Source organism: Myotis daubentonii, chromosome 2 (genome assembly GCF_963259705.1).
Source record: "Myotis daubentonii chromosome 2, mMyoDau2.1, whole genome shotgun sequence".
In the NCBI taxonomy this organism is placed as follows: domain Eukaryota; kingdom Metazoa; phylum Chordata; class Mammalia; order Chiroptera; family Vespertilionidae; genus Myotis; species Myotis daubentonii.
This window is the reverse complement of record NC_081841.1, coordinates 129206951-129225993: the sequence shown is the minus strand read 5'-3', so window position 1 is coordinate 129225993 and position 19043 is coordinate 129206951. Positions and strand designations below refer to the sequence as shown.

At 43.5% G+C, this 19043-nt stretch overlaps 1 protein-coding gene across 7 annotated transcripts in view; it reads left to right on the top strand.

Annotated features, from left to right (window-relative positions):
* The window catches only part of THSD1 (thrombospondin type 1 domain containing 1), a 56310-nt gene extending 37878 nt beyond the window's left edge, over window positions 1-18432 (top strand). For 6 of the 7 annotated variants that reach the window (XM_059684514.1, XM_059684515.1, XM_059684513.1 and 3 more), the window contains 2 exons: window positions 10465-10623; window positions 16793-18432. In XM_059684514.1, coding sequence (XP_059540497.1) covers window positions 10465-10623; window positions 16793-18180 — 1547 coding nt within the window. In that variant the 3' untranslated portion in view covers window positions 18181-18432. The remainder of the gene's footprint in view (window positions 1-10464; window positions 10624-16792) is intronic. The other variant, XM_059684516.1, reaches the window with a different exon arrangement.
* The last annotated feature ends 611 nt before the right edge of the window (window positions 18433-19043 follow it).

Here is a 19043-nt window from a genome sequence, read left to right as displayed (position 1 = left end):
AAACCATGGCTTCCGAGCCACATGCGGCTCTTTGGCCCCTTGAGTGTGGCTCTTCCACAAAATACCATGTACGGACGGGCACATACAGTGCGATTGAAACTTCATGGCCCATGCGCAGAAGTCGGTATTTTGTGGAAGAGCCACACTCAAGGGGCCAAAGGGCCGCACGTGGCTCGCGAGCCGCAGTTTGCCGACCACTCTATCTAGGGTGTTCTTTATTTCAGCTATGCCATTTTTTCATTTCCAATTAATTCTTATTATTTCACCCTCTCTTTTTATGTTGGTGTAGTTCTCAGTAAGTCCCTTATAATTCTTATTAAGTTGCTTGTGGTTCTCACTGAATTGTTTGAGCACCCTTATCACCATTACTTTGAATTCTGTATCTGACAAATTGCTTGCCTCCATTTCATTTAGTTCTTTTTCTAGCAATTCCTCATTTTTTTCATTTGGAGGTTGTTTCTCGTCTCCCCAGTTTTGCTGTCCCTTTGTATTCATTTCTATATATGGGATCACACTGCTATGTCTCCCAGATTTTGTGGGGAGTGGTCTTATGTAGTAGGTTTTTTGTGGGACCCAATGGTGCAGTCTCTTAGATCACCTGCGCTGGGTGCTCTAGGAAAGCCCCTTGCTTGAGTTATTTAGTTCCCCCTGTTATAGTTGAGTCTTGAATGTCATTGTCCCATTTATGGATGGAATCACCTCTCAGTCTGGCTGTGTGGCTCATCCCCAACCATGTCATGGAAGCTATTGTGGAGGTACTGACAGAACAGAACAAAATACAACACCACAAAATGCGAAATAAAAGAAACAAAACACACACACAAGATCCCTACAGCAACAATAAAAGCAACCACTGGAGAAGAGAGAATTCGGAAAGAGGAAATAGAGCAAAACTGATAGAAGAAAAGAAAGAAAGAAAAAATATGAGGAGAAAAATAACAAAACTAACAACAAAACACACACAAAAAAACAGAAAAAAACAAAACAATAAAAAGGGGGGGTAGCCCTAACCAGTTTGACTCAGCAGATAGAGCGTTGGCCTGCGGACCCAAGGGTCCCAGGTTCAATTCTGGTCAAGGGCTTGTACCTTGGTTGTGGGCACATCCCCAGTAAGGGGCGTGCAGGAGGCAGCTGATCGATGTTTCTCTCTGATCGATGTTTCTAACTCTCTATTCCTCTCCCCTCCTCTCTGTAAAAAATCAATAAAATATATTTTTAAAAAAAGGGGGGGGGTAGAAAAAAGGAAATATGTAGGTGCAGATCTGAAATAAAGAAGAGTAAAGAATTAGGGGAATAGGAGAAGGATAACAGTTTAAAATAAAGGAGGAAGAAAAGAAAAGAAAAAAAATTGAAAAGGAAAATAGATAGGAAAGCAGAGAGACCCAAAATAAGAAAAGGAAAAAAGATGAGAAAGCAGGAGAAAAGAAAAAGAGAGGAAAAAAGAAAAGATTGAGTAGGAGAAGAGAAGAGGAAAATTAGAGATATGAATGAAACAATAGAGAAAGTCTCCAGGTGTTTTCTGTCCTTTTATATAAGTCTCAGCTGGACCTCAGTTGGTAATTCCAGGTGTTCGTTCCTCATTCAATTTTATTTCCAGTCTGGCCCTGGAGGAGGTCTGCCTATTTGGCTGCAATTTTCTCCTCCTCCTTGGTGTATGATTTTTTTTTAAATGTTTTGCTGAATTTGACTTGCTAATATTTTGTTGTGGATTTTTGCAATTGTGTCTATAGGAGAAATTTGTCTATAATTTTCTTTTTCTGTAATGTATTTGTCTTGTTTTGGAATTCAAGTCATGTTTGCCTTGTAAAATGAGTTTGGGAGCCTTCTCTCCTCTTGAATTTGTTGGAACAGTTTGCAAAGGATAGATGTTACTTCTTTTTTGAATGTTTGGTAAAATTCATCTATGAAGCCATTGGATCCAGGACTTTTGTTTTTTGGGGAATTTTTTATTAAAGATTTTATTTTGTTGATAGTAATCAGTATGTTCAGATTTTCTGTTTCTTTTTGACTCAGTCAAAAGAAGATTGTGTGTTTCTAGGAATGTGCCCATTTCTTCCAATTTGTTGGCATATTGTTTGTAGCATTTTCTTATAATTCTTTGTATTTCTATTATGTCAGTTGTCACTTCTCCTCTTTTATTTCTGATTTTATTTATTTGGGTCATCTCTCCTTTTTATTGATGAGTCTAGTTTTTTCAATTTCGTTTATTTTTTTCAAAGAACCAGCTCTTGATTTCATTTATCTTTTGTATTTTTTTAGACTCTGTTTTTAAAAATTTCTGCTCTGTTTTTTATAATTTTTTCCTTCTACTCATTTTGGACTTTGCTTTTTTTCTTTTATTTATTTCTTAAGGCCTATATTGCTATGAATTTCCCTCTTAGGACTGCTTTTGCTGTGTCCCATATATTTTTGGTTGTATTTTCATTTTCATTTGTCTCAAGGTATATTTTGATTTCTTCCTTGACCTCATTGTTAACCCAGTCATTGTTTCGTAACATATAATTTAGCTTTCATGTGTTTGTGTTTTTCAGTTTTCTTCTTGAAATTGATTTCTAGTTTCATACCATCATGGCTGGAGAATATGCTTGACATGATTTCATCCTTTTTAAATTTATTGAGACCTGGTTTTTGGTCCAACATGTCTATCCTGGAAAATATTCCATGTGCACTTAAAAATAATGTATATTCTGCTGGGTTGGGGTGAAGTGCTCCAAAGATATTAAGTAAATCCATTTGGTCTAATGTGTCATTTAAGGTCACTGTTTTCTTGTTGATTTTCTGTCTTGAAGATCTATCCATTGATGGCAATGGGGGTATTAAAGTTCTCTACTATGACTGTATTGGTGTCAATCTCTCCCTTTTCATCCATCCATATTTGCTTTATATATTCAGGTGCTCCTGTGTTGGGTGCATAAATATTTACAAAGGTTATATCCCCTTGTTGGGTTGATTCCTTTATCATTATGTAGTGACCTTCTTTGTCTCTTATTACAGCCTTATTTTGCCTGATATAAGTATTGCCCCCCCCCCCAGCTTTTTCCCCCCAATTTCCTGAAATATCTTTTTCCATTCCTTTACTTTCAGTCTGTATGTGTGTCTTTCAATCTGAAGTGGGTCTCTTGTAGACAGCATATATTTGAGTCTTGTTTTTATTTATTCATCTACCCTATATCTTTTGATTGGAGCATTTAATCCATTTACATTTAAAGTAATTATTGATAGGTCATAATTGTTGCCATTTTATTGTTCATATTTATGTTTCCTTTTTTCCCTTCTTCTTGGAAAGAAGTCCCTTTAACATTTTTTTGTAATACTGGCTTGGTTGTGATGAACACCTTTAGCTTTGTCTTATCTGTGAAGCTCTTTATCTTTCCTTCAGTTTTAAATGATAGCCTTGCTGAGTAGAATTATCTTGGTTGTAAGTCCTTGCTTTTTCCATTTATTTTAATCTTTTGGGGTGTAGGGGGAAATGTGGAGGCTTTGGGAGGGTCCATGTACCAGCTGGATGGGACCTCAGTTGGTCCCCTCATCTCTGGGTCCTGGGGTATGGGCAGCCTTACCCCCAGTGTAGGCCCTTGCTTTTCATCACTTTTAAGATTGTATGCCAATCCTTTCTGGCCTGAAAAGTTTCTGTTGAGAAATCAGCTGACAGTTTTATGGGAGGTCCCTTGTAGGTAACTGTCTTTCTCTTGCTGCTTTTAAAATACTTTATACTTGTCATTAATCATTGCCATTTATTATTAATATTTTTTTATTGAGTTCAGAGAGGAAGAAGAGGGAGATAGAAATAGAAACATCAATGATGAGAGAAAGTCATTGATTGGCTGCACACCCCCTACTTGGGATTGAGCCTGCAACCCAGGCATGTGCCCTTGACCGGAATCAAACCCAGGACCATTCAGTCTGCAGGCTGATGCTCTATCCACTGAGTCAAACCAGCTAGGGCATCGTTGCCATTTTAATTATGATGTGTCTTGTATGGGTCTCTGAGTTCATGTTGGTTGATACTCTCTGTGCCTCCTGAACTTATGTTTATTTCCTTCGCCAGGTTAGGAAAATTTTCAGTCATTATTTATTCAAACAGGTTCTCAATCCTTTGCTTTCTGTCTTCTCCTTATAATTCCCCTATAATGTGAATGTTGTTATGCTTGAGGTTGTCCAAGAGGTTCCTTAAACTCTCCTAATTAAAAAATATATATATATATATATATTGCTGTTCTGAATGGGTGTTTTTTGCTACCTTGTCTTCTAAATAGCTGATTTGATCCTGTGCTTATCTATTCTGCTGTTGATTCCTTCTAGTGTATTCTTAATTTTAGTTATTGTGTGTGTGTTTTTTTTTAAATATATTTTATTGATTTTTTACAGAGAGGAAGGGAGAGGGATAGAGAGTTAGAAACATCCATGAGAGAGAAACATCGGTCAACTGCCTCCTGCACACCCCCTACCGGGGATGTGCCCGCAACCAAGGCACATGCCCCTGACCGGAATCGAACCTGGGACTCTTAAGTCCACAGGCCGATGCTCCAGCCACTGAGCCATACTGGTCAGGGCAGTTATTGTGTTTTTCATTTGACTTTTTAAAATGTTTTTAATATTTTTATGCTTATTATTTCTTTGTTGCAGTTCTAAGTTTCTTGAGCATCCTTATAACCAGTGTTTCTTTTCCCATGTATCTTTTTTTGTCAATTATAGTTAGTTAGCATTCAATCTTATTTTTGTATTTTCAGATGTAGAACATAATGGTTAGACAATTATATACTTTACAAAGTGTTCCCCCTGATATTTTCAGTACCCATCTGGCTTCATATGTAGTTATTAACAGTTTTATTGACTATATTCCCTATGTTGTACTTTATATACTCATAAGTATTTTGTAACTACCAATTTGTATTTAATCTCTTTACCTTTTTTAGCCAATCCCCTGAAACCCCTACCCTATGACAACTATTACTCTGGGTTTTTCTTTCTTCCAGTTTGTAATTGTCCATTTATTTTGTTTATTAGATTCCATATATGAGTGAAATCATATGGTATTTGTCTTTCTCTGACTGACTGATTTCACTTAGCATAATATCATCTAGGTCCATCTATGCTGAAATCTGGTAAGATTTCATTCTTTTTTATGGCTGAATAGTATTTCATTGTTATATGTACCACTTCTTTATCCAATCATCTATTGATGGGCACTTGTTTGCCTTCATATTTTGGCTATTGTAAATAATGCTGCGATGAACTTCAAGGTGTATATATTCTTTCCATGCGTTTTGGGTATGACCAGTATTTTGATTTCTGTATCTGGTAGATTTCCTATCTTCATTTCATTTAGTTCTTTCTGAATATTTTTTCTGTTTTCTCATTTGGGACATGTTTATTTTTCTCCTCATTTTGGCTGCTTCTCTGTGTCTATTTCTATGTGTTTCCCAGTCTTGACACTATAGTCTTATGTAGTAGGTGTCCTGTGGTGCCCAGTGACATAGTCTTTCTGGTCACCTTAGCCCGGCACTCCACGAATGTTCCTTGTGTGGGTTATGTGTGACCTTCTGTTGTAGTTGAGCCTTGATTGCTGTTGGTGGGATTGACCCTTAGGTTGACTGGCTGTGAGGACTGGCCACCACCACAGCATACGATTTGCCGTGCAGTGGCTAACCCCATGGAACATGTTTCACCCTAGCAGGGTCTGGTACCTGCTGATACCTCCCTTTTGGGTGTGCCACTTGTTGAATAAATTAGGTGGTGTTCTGTTGTGGTCTGAAGCTTGCCACCAGATGTGTTCTGGGGCCTCTTAGGATGGTCTCTGGTGCAGGTTAATGTCAGATGCTTCCTGTGACTGCCCTGGGGCTACCTGTTATAAAGCGATCACAGTTAGTAGCTGCCTGTACTGGGCCTGGATGCATATGGGAAGGACCACACTGGGAACCAAGGCTAGCTAACACCAGTATCAGGCCTGGGGCAGACCAGCGAAAGGTTCAAGGCACCTTGAAACAAGCCTCAGCCTCTCAGCTGCCTCTAAGGCTCAGCTACTGACTTGCGGAACATGAGTTGGGTTAGCCCAGTCACAAGGAGTCATTGGGGTGAAGCTGGTGGAGTTCACCCGACTAATGCAGAATCAAGTTTTGTAACCAAAACACATGTTCGGCTGCCTGCCATAACGAAAGCCAAACTTGTGAGACAGGTGCTGGTGCAAAAGGAAAGATGTTTATTCAGGTACCGTGACTTGGAAGAACAGTGGACTCCTGTCTCAAAGACCATTCCCCTTCCTGTTCAAGCCTGTGGTTCTTACAGGGATAGGGAGAGGATGGATTTTTTTTCTATTCAGTTATCTTGCTAGCTTTTGGCATGCTCAGGCCCTGTCCATTCATCTTTCTAGCGTTTGTGGCAGGCCCTATCCATTCATCTTTCTAGGTTTTGGTGTGCTCAGTGTAAGAACCTCTCCCTGGACCATCTTGGCCAGTGTGGAAGACTCCCCAGCACTCCCGGACTGTCTGTGGTATCAGGATCAGTGGGGAGGGTGGGGGCCATAGGACCTGCTAACAGGAAGCCCTCAGGCCATCACCTGGAGCTGGATATGGCACTCTGAACATCTTGAGGAGCCCATTGGGGCACCCCTAGATCCTGGTGTGCCTGCATCCTCTGTGCAGACCCTATGCGGCCTGCCCCTCTGAAGTGGCAAGCCTGGCCCATTCTTGCCCTGTCACTAGCTGCCTGCTCTCCAATTGACTGTCTATAGCAGCGGTTCTCAACCTGTGGGTCGCGACCCCTTTGGGGGTCGAATGACCCTTTCACAGGGGTCGTCTAAGACCATCGGAAAACACATATATAATTACATATTGTTTTTGTGATTAATCACTATGCTTTAATTATGTTCAATTTGTAACAATGAAATTGGGGTCACCACAACATGAGGAACTGTATTAAAGGGTCACAGCATTAGGAAGGTTGAGAACCCCTGGTCTATAGTAACAATTTGGGTGCGTCAGGGAGGCTCAACACAGGAGCAATGGCGGTGTCCCTCCAGCCCCCACCCTGAATCCACACAATTCAGCCTCTCCCTGCTTGTCTCTGGCAACCCCAACCTTCACAAGAATTTCTCAAGAGTTTTAAAGGAAAGACTGCCAAGCAGGCTCAGGCTAATTGCCCCCAAAACAGCCTTGAGCTATGGGTGAGTTGGATGGGGCAGGGTCTCAGTGAGTCATCAGGGTAGAGCTAGCAGAGTTCATTAAGCCAATGCTTGTTCAGATTTGCCCAGGGAGGAAGGGCTCAACACAGGAGATATGGCCCCTGTGGGCCATGTGGGAGGAGGGTTCAACACAGGGACAATCACAGAAGTCCCTCCACCCCTTACATGGAAGCCACCCAACTCAGTCTCTCCCTGTATGTCTCTGATGCCCACCAAGCCACTCTCCCTCTGCCAGTGCCCAAGGTGAGTGCCTGCAAGTGAAAGTTTGTGTGTTAGCCCCTTAAGAGGACACCTGGGTTTCCAGCAGCCTTTCATCTCACTGGCAAAGATGGAGGAATTCCTGCTGATTTCCACAGATGAGTCCAGATGTCATATGGTCTCTTCCTCCTGGCTCTGGTGTTTTGGGCTGGGGAGCCCAGCAGGTTGCTGAGACTCCTTGCTCCTCAAGGGGAACCTCTGCAGCTGAGATATATCTTTGGACTCTTAACCACTGTACTTGAGTGTGTGGCCAGCCTGTTTTGTGTCTACCATTCCTACCAGTCTTGACACAGCTTCTTTTTAAAAAATATATCTATTTTATTGATTTTTTACAGAAAGGAAGGGAGAGGGATAGAGAGTTAAAAACATCGATGAGAGAGAAACATCGTTCAGCTGCCTCCTGCACACCCCCTACTGAGGATGTGCCCACAACCAAGGTACATGCCCTCGACCGGAATCGAACCTGGGACCCTTCAATCCACAGGCCGACGCTCTATCCATTGAGGCAAACCGGTTAGGGCAACATAGCTTCTTCTTTATATCCTCTAGTTATAGGACTTCTGTTCAGCTAGTCTTAAAATGGTTATCCAAGTTGGTTGTTGTATAATTTGGTTGTAATTTTGGTGTGTTCATGGAAGGAGGTGAATACAGCATTCAACTACTCCACCATCTTGACTGGAACCCCTCCTGAAAGATTTTCTAACATTTTTTGTAATGAAGATCTGCTGGTAATTAATTCTAAGTTTTTGTCTGAAAAAGTCTTTATTTTTCCTTTATTTTTGAAAGATATTTTCACTGAATATGAAATTCTGGGTTGCTTAGTTTTTCTTTCAGTATTTAGAGATATCACTCCATTATTTCTGGAGTGATAGCATGACAAGAAGTCTACTGTTATTCTCATCGTTATTCTTCTGTGTGTGATGTATTTCCACATTTCCCCTTCCCTTCTGCTACAAAGTTTTCTGTTTGTTTTTTAGCAATTTGGAGATAGCATGTCCAAGCTTTTTGTTTATTTGCTTTTTAAAATTTATATGCTTGGTGTTCTCTGAATGTCTTGGTTGTACTTTAGTGTCATTAATTAATTTTGAAGAATTCTTGGACATTATTCTATTTTTTTAATTCTATTCTTTCCCTTCTGGGATTCTAATTGCAAATATAAGAGACTATTTGATATTGTCCCACAGCTTTTAGGTATTCTATTCTGTCTTATTCACTCATTGTTTCCTCTTTGTGTTTTAGTTTGAGTGATTTCTTTTGACCTATATTGAAACTCATTGTTTCTTTCCTCAGCTGTGCTGGTTCTAATGATGAGACTGTAGGAGGCATTCTTCATCTCTGCTACATACTTTTCATTTCTATCATCCCATTTGACTCTTGTTAGTTTACAACACTCTGATGAAAATTTTCATCTGTTCATGTTTCTTGTTCACCTTTTTCACTCAAATCTTTAATATGTTAATCATAGTTATCTTAACTTTTCTGTCTGATAATTCCAATATTTGGGTCACGTCTGAATCTGGTTCTCTTGATTACTTTCTTTTTTAAAAATATATTTTTATTGATTTCAGAGAGGGAGGGAGAAAGAGATAGAAACATCAATGATGAGAGAGAATCTTGATCAGCTGCCCCCTCATGCCCCCCACTGGGGATTGAGCCCACAACCCAGGCATGTGCCATTAACCAGAATTGAACCTGGGACCCTTCAGTCCACAGGCCGAGGCTCTGTCCATTGAACCAAACCAGCGATTACTTTGTTTCTTGATAGCTTGTTGTTTTTTCTTGCTTCTCTGTGTGTTTCATAATTTTTGGTAGAAAGTTGGACATCTCACTTAAAGCTGTATATATTGATAAATAGTATTTTCCTGGAATTGGGCATACCCTGTTTTTACAGACCTTTAATGTGGGGATTGGGTCAATCTAGTAAGGAATGGTTACCTTCAGTGCATAACAGTTCAAAATTTTCTAATGTTACTTTGTGTTCAGGGTAGGATAGGGTGGCCAGAGGGTTTTACTCCATACTTCTGTTGTATCTCAGCTTTAGAGTTTGTTGAGTCTGCATATCAGGGAGTTTTCACCTGTTACTCTTGCCCCTGCCACAGTAGTACGTTGTTGTTATTTGATACTTGGTAATCGCTAATACGGTGCAGGGTTGAGGATGGGCTATGGAGGTTGGAGAGCATACTCTTGTGCCAGTTCAGCCTTAGTCTTAGGCAAGTACTGTGCCCCTGAGTCTCAGTGTTGGGGCCTTTTTGATGATCCTGCCCCTCCCTAGTGGTAGAAGCCCTCTAACAATCAAGGCCCAGGATATTTTTTGCTGCTATCTAGGAGTGAAGGATTTTCTTCTCTTTTTATTTCCTCGCAACACTGGGCGCTCTTAGAGTGACAGGGTTTTCTGCCTTGTCTCCAGGGGTTGAGGCTTTTGTTGATAGAGCAAATGGGGAGGAGGATCTGGGTGAGGTTTGAGTATTTCCCATAGTGCTGTCCCTCCCCTCCTCAGGCCTCCAGCTAGAGAGGGAGCCTTTTTCTACTCTTGCACCTCCCATCAGTCCTTCTTGTGAACCTCGGGTGAGATCTGGGGCCTGCAAGTGGGTAAAAACCCCTCTTGAGTTCGTGGCTCCCAGGGGTTCTGTGTTTTCATGCTAGCCCCACTGAGGCAGTTCATCACATTCTTAATGACTTCTCTTCACCAGCTGGTGCGAAGCCTGGCACCTGCCCCAGAAAGCACTGTTTGCACCCTGTCTTTCCTTAGAGGAGCTGTCTTTCCTTATATTTCAGGCCATTTGGCTGCCGTGTGACTTTAGTTCTCTGAGGGTTCTAGAAAGGTTAATATTTTGAGTTTATTCAGCTTTCATTCGTTTTACAAGCAAGGGCAACAACACTCTTTCCAGCTTTCTACATCTTTGAGAATGTTTTTATTTACTGACTTTTCAAGGCCCAAGATTTGAGTTTTGCTGCTTCATTTGGGTGCAGTTAAATTTTGATTCTCAAATGAACTAGCATTAAAAGCATGGCTAATGTCCTTGCAGAAACTTGGGGACTGTGGCAGCCGTGGAGCCAGTGTAGTGCCACGTGTGGGGATGGTGTCAGAGAGCGTCGCCGCCTGTGCCTGACTTCCTTCCCCTCCAGACCTGGTTGCCCTGGAATGTCCTCGGAGACCTCCCGGTGTTCCCTGGAGGAGTGTGCTGGTAGGTATTCTTCTTCCTTTGGGGGTCTCTCCCAGAGAGATTGTTGAGCCAACGCCTGCCTGAAAATGACCAGTCTGAGTTCAGGAGTGACTCATAAAATTCTGTTATTTCTGTTGACTGTACTAACCCTGTACTCATTAGTGTGTCATTGACTGAGAATAGCTCGCAGTGAGATGACAGGGCACTTAACACTGCAGAAGATAGGGAAATGACAAATAAATTTATCTAAATTAAAGGTTCAGACATATGAAATTATTTTTTAAAATATAAAAATGGGAGAGGTGATCATTTTCCCCCAAGATTTTTTGTTTTTACTTTTGTTTTATTTCTCCCTCCTTTACTTCTCCTCACCAAAATTGTGGAGAAACATTAAAATTTTATTCTTCCCATCATCCCAGAGAAGCTGCAAGGGACCGCACAGTCCATTGCTTGTCGAAATGGGGAAGACTTATCCCCTGATGGCCCTATATTTATACTTACCAGCCCTACCCAGGAGGAGAAGGTGGGGAGAGTTCTTCTTGCCATCACCAAGAGATTGGCCTTCTCTTCACCCTCTAAGCATCTTGAAGGCTCAATAAGAATTTGATGTGAATTGACTCTAGATGTGATGCTCACATGGCTCAATTAGTTTGCTTTAGTCTATGGAGTGGAATCCAATTCATTTGCCACAGGTTGCAGTAATAAAGAGCCCTTGTTCTTCCTATACACCATTCCACCTTCTGATATATAACCAGTTGCCCATTTAGTTGGCCAGCCTTTGCTCTGGTCCTGACTCTTAGATAAAATCCTCCTGTCAAGTCCTGACTTTTCCCACTTTCCAGCTCCAGGTGAGAAAACCATTCCTACTTCCTTGTCCCTTCTCATCTTGAGAAGTTAGCTGTTTTTCTGTGCTTGGATCTCAGGGTATCTTTTAGCCAAAACTACAGGTACCTGGCAGCACTTTGGTCAGTGCCCAGGTCTGTGACCTTAGAAAATCATTCTTGCTATCTTGTTTTTCCAGCCAGTGCTACAGTCCTTCTTCCCTTTATTCCAGTTTCCTAAAGATGTTCTCGCCTCTGTATTTTTTATATTACAGCTTCAGACCCAGGCTCTTTCCTAGCCCTGAGCTTGCCTCTCTTTTTTCATAAGCCTTGGGCCACACCCTGAGTCTGTCCTTTCTCCAGTTACCTCTCATACTGTTTTCTAAGGCTTTCTTCTCTGTCTACTCTTTTCTTTATAAGTTTCCTCCACTTTCCACAGTTTTTTCCTTCTGTATAACTTTCTTCAAATACATTTATTCCTTTGAATTCTGAAATGTCAGGTTGTGTTAACATATTCCATCTAGAGTTCATAATTCTCAAATGAATTTAAAGTTAATTGCCACTGGCTTTAACTGCACCTTGATATTATTGGAGTGACCATTTACTGACCATCTGCTATGTGCCAGCACTTTAAATACATCATCTCTAGAACAAAATAGATCCAGAGACATAGAAGCATGAAACAGACAGTCTAATCTCAGAGGGAAAGGGGGGAGGGGGAGTGCAAGGGAAGAAATTAACCAAAGAACTTATATGCATATATGCATAACCCATGGATGGACACAAGAAAATAGTGTGTGTGGTGAAGGCCTGGGGAAGGGGGATCGGGTGTGGGCTAGAAGGTGTCAATGGGGGGAAAAGGGAGCATCTGTAATACTTTCAACAACAGTAATAACAACATCAAATACATCATCTCACTTAAAGCTCTCACCTCTACAAGGGAAGGATTATTATACTGGGCTCAAATCTTGAGAGCGTGCTGCCTACCCAGCATTTTCCTAAGTGCCTTTCACACATGAAGTAAGTACATCGTTATCTTCACATACAGATGAGGACTTTGTGGCATAGAGAGGGTGAGTGACCTGCCCAAGACCATACAGCTGGAAATCAGGGGACTAGATCTGACTCCATAGTAAGCTACCTATCTTGAATACTTTGCCTTTATATACAGGCCAATGTAACTTTCTAGAAACAACCTGAAATTAGCAATCATTTTTTAAGATATATTTTATTGCTTTTTTTACAGAGAGGAAGGGAGAGGGATAGAGAGTTAGAAACATCGAGGAGAGAGAGACATCGACCAGCTGCCTCTTGTACATGCCCCACTGGGGATGTGCCCACAACCAATGTACATGCCCTTGACTGGAATCGAACCTGGGACCCTTCAGTCCGCAGGCCGATGCTCTATCCACTGAGCCAAACCAGTTAGGGCTAGCAATCATTTTTGAGGATATGTGATGTTATTTCATGTTCTGGCATCTAAACTCTTTAATGAGTGGGAATTAGAAATCTGTACATTATAAATTAGCAAAAAGGGTAAGTGCTACAGGCATCCCTACTTCTTCTATAGGCGTCCTCAGAAAAATGCTTATGTGGGTAAATATGATAATTTCTTTCAAGTGTTCTCTGTCTCCTAATCAACCTACCTTCCACTCCTTGGAAATAAAGAGATCTGTTTGCGGGCTACTTAGCATCAGGAAATCTACATTTCAGGTGAAAGAGGAAAGATTAGATGAGGCCGAGATGGATGAGGGTGGCAGCTTTTGGGCTTTTCACCTGCTGTGGCTTTGAAGGGATCCAGCCATGTCACAGATAACAGCTAAGTGAAGAGCCCTCACTTAGCTGCTATCCCTGAGCTCAACAGCCACCGCAGATGAAAGAAGTGATAAGTCAGGAAACAAGTCTTTCATTATTCAACTATTTTCACTTGGTTGAGGATTGAGAGTTTTGTTTGGCTTTGAAAGGATGTTTTCATGCCAAGGTCTGAGTCTAGTTCTTTGTTAATTTGGTCCATCTTGTTCAACACAAGAGGAGGAGGATCCAATTGCCATTGCACCCACATTCCATAGGTGCATATTGGCCATTTTGCTATTACCTTTTAAATAATGAATTGATTAATAATCACTCATTTATTGAGTACCAGCTATGTGCAAGTTACCGTGACTGGGGTTGATAATATATAGAGAAGACATGCCCTGTCTGGAAGGGGCTTATGATAGGTTGCTCAGCAGATACTTAAACAGGCATACTATGCAGTACAATATAGAGCCTGCACTGATAAAGGTATCCACAGCTTGCTATGGAAGCTCTCAGAGATGATAACCCATGCTGGGAACACCTCTGTTCTCGGAGGAGCTGATATTTGAGCTGAAGTTTGAGAGCTGAGGAGGTGCTACTGAGGCGAACTTGGTGAGAAGGGAACTTTTAGCAAAGGGAGGAAAGCAGCATGGAAGATGGTCCGGTGAAGTGGCTAGAGGACAGTGTGCCAGGAGGGAGTGGTAAAAACAAGGCTGGACAAGCTGGCAGGAGCCAGATCCTGAGGGGCCTTCACGGTGTGGACATGCGTTTTGGAGGGATCTCTTTGCTGTAGTGCAGAGTACAAATTGGGGTGGGGAGGAGTGGCAGCAGCAAGGTCTGTTAAGAGTTTCCCAGTGACCCAGGTGGAAAATGAAGCCCAGCGTGGGTTGCAGAGGAGGGAGGGATTCACAGACTCTGGAGGTGGCAAATGACAGAGAGGGAAGCATCAGGGTGAAACCCAGGATTCTAGGACTGGCCAGTGCACAGACAGTGCTGCCATTCCCCTGATATCGAGTATATTGCAGGAGGCACAGGTTCTGGGGAAAGAGGGCGAGTCTTGGGCATGTGGAGCTGACAGTGTTGGTGGGACATCGGTGGAGAGAGAAAAGCTAGTGGAGCCAGGATGGGACCTAGACCTCCCTGGCTCCAGAATTCATGTTTTTCTCTCCAAATTAGATAAGTGAGTGTTATCATTGAAACCAAGAGGAGAAAAAGTCACAGAAGTGTCAAACAGTAGCAAGGGCTGCAGGGTTCAAGAAATTCCAGGAAGGAACTCCTTTGAATTCAGCCATTAGGTTATTAATGACCTCGACAGAAGCCCTTTAAACCAGCGGTCACCAACCGGTGGTCTGCGGACCACTGGTGGTCCGTGAGGTCCGAAAAGTTGGTGAGCGCTGCTTTAAACCACTGGAATCCCCAGGAGCCAGAGGTGAGGATGTGGAAGTAGTAAGTCAGCAAAGGTGGACTCCTCTTCCTGTAAGCTTAGCAGGGACGACAAGGAACAGGCTGTGGCTGTGGCAGTAGTGAGAGGATTCTAGAGATGTCTTTTCCGAGTGAGAAGAGTTTGAGCATGTTTCTGTGGCACTGCATGGAGGAGATGCGGGAGATAATTGGTACAGAGGGGCAAGCCCCCTGGAGAAGGGCAGCCTAGAGAGCACTTGGTGTACTTGCCTTTATAGGAGGACACTTCTAATTCTGTAGAGAAAGAGGTAAATAGAGGTGCAGTTGCTGGTAAGTTTGTGGCGGGGAGAGTATAGCAGAAGCAGCTTGGGTGCTCTCTAGGCCACCCTTGCCTGGTAGCTTCTATTTTTTGTGTGACCTAGCAGACTGCCGAGGAAGAGGATTGGATAGGGGGGTTGAGAACGTGTTGAAGCTTTGAAGCAGTATTGTAGATGTTGGAAGGGAGAGTTGCTTAGGAATCCATGGAAGGATTTGGGTTACTGTCAGCAAGTGGAGGCACTGGCTTGCTGAGTGAGTTATTTTCTTCACCAGGGCCTGGCTGCAGCAGCTGGAATTCACATGTCTGAGTTTATCTAGGAATGGACTTTTGCTGTAGAGCAGGAAAAGGGGTATAACTCAGTATTAGAGGTCAGAGAGTTGAGTTGTAGGGAGAGAAGAGAGGCCAGGATGTGGCTGGCAGATTGGGAGAAAATGGAGGGGTTGCAGAATCAGAAATTGCAGTGAGCTTGAACAGCTGGTGTAGTGACAGTGAGTGAGAGGGAAACGCAGCCAGAAAGCGGGCTCTGAAATGGAAGCCTTCAGAAGAGGAGCCACGGCAGACAGTGGGCAGGTGTGACATGTTGGGTGGACACTGAAGTCACCTAGACGGCCCTAGCTTTGGGATGGGGAAGAAGACGGGGACCCGGGTCCTAGCGACTGATGGCTGCCATGAGGTTGGGAGTTTACAGTATTTAGGAAGGAGTAGGGGAGTCATCTAAGTGGATGGCTTCTAATAAAAAGAGTAGAAGTTTTGTATGGAGGTGAACGAATTGGTTGAAAGTGGCAATTTGAAAGGAGAGGGAGGACACACCTGTTGCTGGCCCTGTTTGCTTATAAAGTTGGTGTCCAGCTTCCCCTCAAGAGTGTGGAGGAGAAGCTGTGCCCTGCAGTCATCCAGGCCTCAGGTAAGGCCAGGAGGTGAAGGGGGTGTCTGGTGGAAAGATTCTGGATGTTGATGAGCTTGGTTGTCAGGTGTCCCAGAGGGACCATAGGAAGGAGAAGAGAGCAGTGGGAGGACAGGTCCAGGGCTGGTGACAATAAGACTGAGAAAAGAGAGATCAGACAAGTGACTGGAAGGACTTGAATGGTGGACAGTGACCAAGGAGGAAAGAGAGGTGAGGCCTGGTGGCATAAGTCGGTCTCAGGTTCCCAGATATCTCAGTGGCAGTTCAGGCTGCAGCTTCAGATGGCGTCTGAGTATTGGTGAAACATTTTGGTGACTGTGGGGCAAACCAGTTTGAGAGAACAGGGAAGAAGAAGAAAAAATCCAATGCCACATGGAAGTATGGAATGGGAGTGGAGAGCTGAAAATGGCCAAGTGAGAATGAGGAGGCTTAACACTTAGGAAAGTCAGTTCCTGGATATTAGAAAGGAAAACTGAGTGACATTGTCAAAAGTCTGATTTTCACGTATGAATTTCTCTTACAATCTACTTAAATTATTTTGCATTTTGAGTTTTATACTTGTAAGAATTCCCTGATGTACACCTATCTCAAAGGTACATTTAATTGTTGCTGTCCCATGTACCTTAAATGAAAACTTTCATTTTACCTTAAAACTTTCCTCATGCTGCTTCTATGTAGAAAATTTGAGGCAATTGTCAGCAGGAGCTGTGAGCCCAAGTCACCTTTATTGTGGCTTATCTGGTCACCTCACTTCTATGGGTCTCCGTTTTTTAGTTTGGCTTAAGCTGCCAGCAGAAATACATAGTCAAGACAAATTCTAGTCCTTGGTTAGTTTACTTTGTCTTTAACTGCTACATAATTAGAGCAAGCCACTCAGAGATCTTAAAACCATGCAGAGAAAACAATTCTAAAGAACACATTTGTTTTTCCTTTTTTGTGTGTGTGTAGTTTTCCAGCCATCTAGTCCATCTCCTCTTCAGCCCCAGGGTCCAGTGAAGCCCAACAACATTGTGACGGTCACTGGGATATCCCTGTGCTTGTTCATCATCGTTGCCACCGTCCTCGTCACGCTGTGGAGGAAGTTTGGCCGTCCCCCGAAGTGTGGCACCCCTGCCCGACACAATTCCATCCACTCCCCAAGCTTCCGGAAGAACTCCGACGAGGAGAACATCTGTGAGCTGAGCGAGCAGCGTGGGAGCTTCTCGGATGCAGGTGACGGGCCCTCGGGGAGCCCGGGGGACATGGGCATCCCCCTGACCTACAGGCAGAGTGTGCCAGTGACTCCTGAGGACGAGGCCTCTGGCAGTGAGAGCTTCCAATCCAATGCCCAGAAGATAATCCCCCCTCTATTTAGCTACCGGCTTGCCCAGCAGCAGTTGAAGGAGATGAAGAAGAAAGGCCTGACCGAGACCACCAAAGTGTACCACGTGTCTCAGAGTCCCCTGACAGACACCGCCATCGATGCTGCCACGCTGCCCTCAGACCTGCCCTTAGACCCAGAGAGCCCAGAGGACGCTGCAGCAAACAAGTTCCGGATCAAATCCCCCTTTCTGGAGCAGCCTGCAGTGGGCGCGGGGGAGAGGCCTCCCTCCAGGCTGGATGTGCCTGTCTCTCAGGCCAGTTGTGCTGTAAGCCCCAGCCAGACCCTAATCCGCAAGTCACAGATGAGGCACGTGGGCAGCCGAGGGGGGCTGTCGGAGAGAAGCCACCCCAGGAGTTTTCATTTCAGGAGGACGGCCAGTTTCCACGAAACCAAGCAGGCCCGGCCATTCAGGGAGAGGAGCATGTCCACGCTGACGCCCCGGCAGGCCCCGGCCTACAGTGCGAGGACGCGGCCCTGGGACCAGGCCGAAGGCAGATTTAGACCTCAGAGTCGAGGTGCTGCCCTATTTCCTGAGAAACGGGACCATTTCCAAGGAGCAAGTGGAACCAGTGCTCCATTAAGCTCTCTCCCTAAATCCTGCACCTTCAGGCAGCCCATGAGGAAACCAGACCTAGGGTTTCGCCAGGCAGGATTAGTGGCGGGAGGTGAGAGAGCAGAGCCTCCCAGAGCTCGGAGGGGCCCGTCCCCCAGTCAAAGGAGTGTCTCAAGGAAGCAGCCTTCACCCACTGCTCCCAAAGATAGCTACCACAGGGTGAGCCCTCTGAGCCCTCCTCAATGTAGAAAAGACAGGTGTCAGAGCTTCCCGGCTCACCCAGAGTTCGCCTTCTATGACAACACGTCATTCGGCCTCACTGAGGCGGAGCAGAGGATGCTAGACCTCCCCGGATATTTTGGGTCAAACGAGGAGGATGAAACCACAAGTACACTCAGCATGGAGAAGCTGGTCATCTAGTCCAAGCTCAGCCTGAGACTTTACACACTGGTGTCCTTTGCCCAGCTCGTGTTATCAGCTGCTCATGTTATTCTGTGGATTGTTTCGTATAACTACAGTAGGACAGAATGTAGGCAGGAAGTAACGTCTGTGTGCATGCATTGTAATTCATAAGAAAGAGGTTATTTATCCTGAATTTTTTCCTTTGTTATCCTATTTCTATTGGTTTATTGCTAATAACTACAATAATAAAATTTGAACGAGTGAAATAGGGCTTGGTCTCTCATGTGGATATGAAAGATGACAGGTGATTTGTGAGTGGGAAATGCTGTGAACACTTCTTCGACGGTTTCCAACTTGAAACAAATTTGGGAATCTCAACTGTAAAAAGGGCTTGAACAAAGTGAACTTGCTAACCCAACTCTGACTTCTAATTTATTGTTATAAATACTTAAGAATGTGACACCTAGAGGGGCATTATTGAACATGTTTTGCTAATTAAGTCAGTTCTGATTATTATGTGGTCGGCTATCTGGACATGGTAATACTGCGGGATATTCCAGAAGAACTTTCAGGCCAGAGTTGGGTGATAGCTTATGTGTTTTTTTTTTATTCAACCAAGAGTTCTGGTGACTTGTCACAAAATTATGAGTTAATTCTGCTTTGGAGAAATAATATAAGAAGCCAATTGTTCAGGTACTGAATCAAATGAAGACCTATCCATACATCCATCATTGTTCTGAGCAAAAAGTAAACATTTTGGAAAGGGAGGTATTGTGTCCTGAAAGAGCATCAGTGGGAGCATGAGCAGTGGGTGCTGTCCACCACCCTGCCTGCGTCAGCATGGCTGCCAAGACCCCAGGGGCTGTCTGAAACTGGATGTG